Below are 1,175 nucleotides of genomic sequence, written 5' to 3'. Positions count from 1 at the left end.
CTCTGTGCTCTCTTCTTCCACTTCTGTTCAGTAATGACACGGTGCACGCTTTACTCTGCACTCCTGCAAACACAAGCACATTTTACAACTTAGTTTTGTCTCTAATATCAATAATAGAAGAATATTAAGCTCTCACACTATGTAATAAAATGAACCCACCTTTTTTCTAACGCTGTCTTGATGTATTTCTGAGTAAATTCAGATTTTGGATTCAAGCATTTTTTTCCTGCACCGTTCTTCAGAGTGACACTACAGAGATAAATAACAAGTTAGAAAACTCAATAGAATTAAATTCAGTTGTATTATACATTGTTTTGGATGTTAGCTTTCATTGAACTTACATGATTTCCACATTTTCACAAGATGCACTAGCAGGGTAAACTTCAATCTTGGCAATCCGTTGTAGACGAACTGTGTTAGCTGCAGGACCCTGACACAAACACCTCGATACGCTGATCTTGGTCTGTCCTGCAAACAGAAGGAAATTGTAGATTTGGAGTTTTTACAACTCTGTTGAATCCTGTTTATTATGAAAAGAGGTGCAGATGAGGATGAAGAATCTTACCTTGTACATGAACAATAAGTAGACAGGCAAACACAAGAAAAACTGCAGCAGACTTCATTTTTCTCTCGCTCTTGAACACACTCGATGCTCTGAAGATTCTGGTGATGATTTTCTTCTTGATGCTTGTTGATGATGTGAATGAACGAGTGTGTTTCCTCCTCTTTTATATGCTCAGATCGGTGTTTTCCCATCTCCCTTCCTTTTGGAGAATCACTTTTACTTTCAGTCGTACTTCCTCTGGAGCTCACTTTCTTATTTCTTAGAAATGGTTTATCTGATAGTCAGCATTGACTGAGTCTAAATTTACTCACTGTGTTTGGGTTTTCATTTAATGAAGTCTGCAACTTTATTACTAAATCTGACGTATGGCAAACTTTACATCTAGATTCTGTGCAAAATTTATCAGAAGTTGAAGGAGCAATCATGAACTTTTCATATTTGTGAAGGTGAAATAACAACAGTTTCATTGCTAATCTCTCAAATGTTGGCTCCCACAATAATAACTGTGATTGTTACACATCAGGTCTTATTTTTGCTCTCACATCTGTTCAAGTTTAAATTGATTACCAATTCTGATCAACTGCTTGCAGCTGTTTGATGCTGAAATATC

General features: G+C 36.5%; 1 protein-coding gene across 1 annotated transcript in view; it reads right to left on the bottom strand.

Moving 5' to 3' along the window:
* LOC132872941 (C-X-C motif chemokine 11-6-like) overlaps nt 1-683 on the bottom strand; it is an 830-nt gene extending 147 nt beyond the window's left edge. The window contains exons 1-4 of the mRNA XM_060908083.1: nt 566-683; nt 342-468; nt 160-249; nt 1-63 (exon numbers count right to left, since the gene is read on the bottom strand). The exon at nt 1-63 is cut by the window's left edge and continues 147 nt beyond it. Of these exons, the coding sequence (XP_060764066.1) occupies nt 51-63; nt 160-249; nt 342-468; nt 566-623 (288 nt within the window). The 5' untranslated portion in view covers nt 624-683 and the 3' untranslated portion in view covers nt 1-50. The remainder of the gene's footprint in view (nt 64-159; nt 250-341; nt 469-565) is intronic.
* Nucleotides 684-1,175: the final 492 nt, after the last annotated feature.

Source organism: Neoarius graeffei, chromosome 24, assembly GCF_027579695.1.
Source record: "Neoarius graeffei isolate fNeoGra1 chromosome 24, fNeoGra1.pri, whole genome shotgun sequence".
Classification (NCBI taxonomy): domain Eukaryota; kingdom Metazoa; phylum Chordata; class Actinopteri; order Siluriformes; family Ariidae; genus Neoarius; species Neoarius graeffei.
The sequence above is the reverse complement of the archived record's forward strand: the minus strand, read 5'-3'. Positions and strand labels throughout refer to the sequence as shown.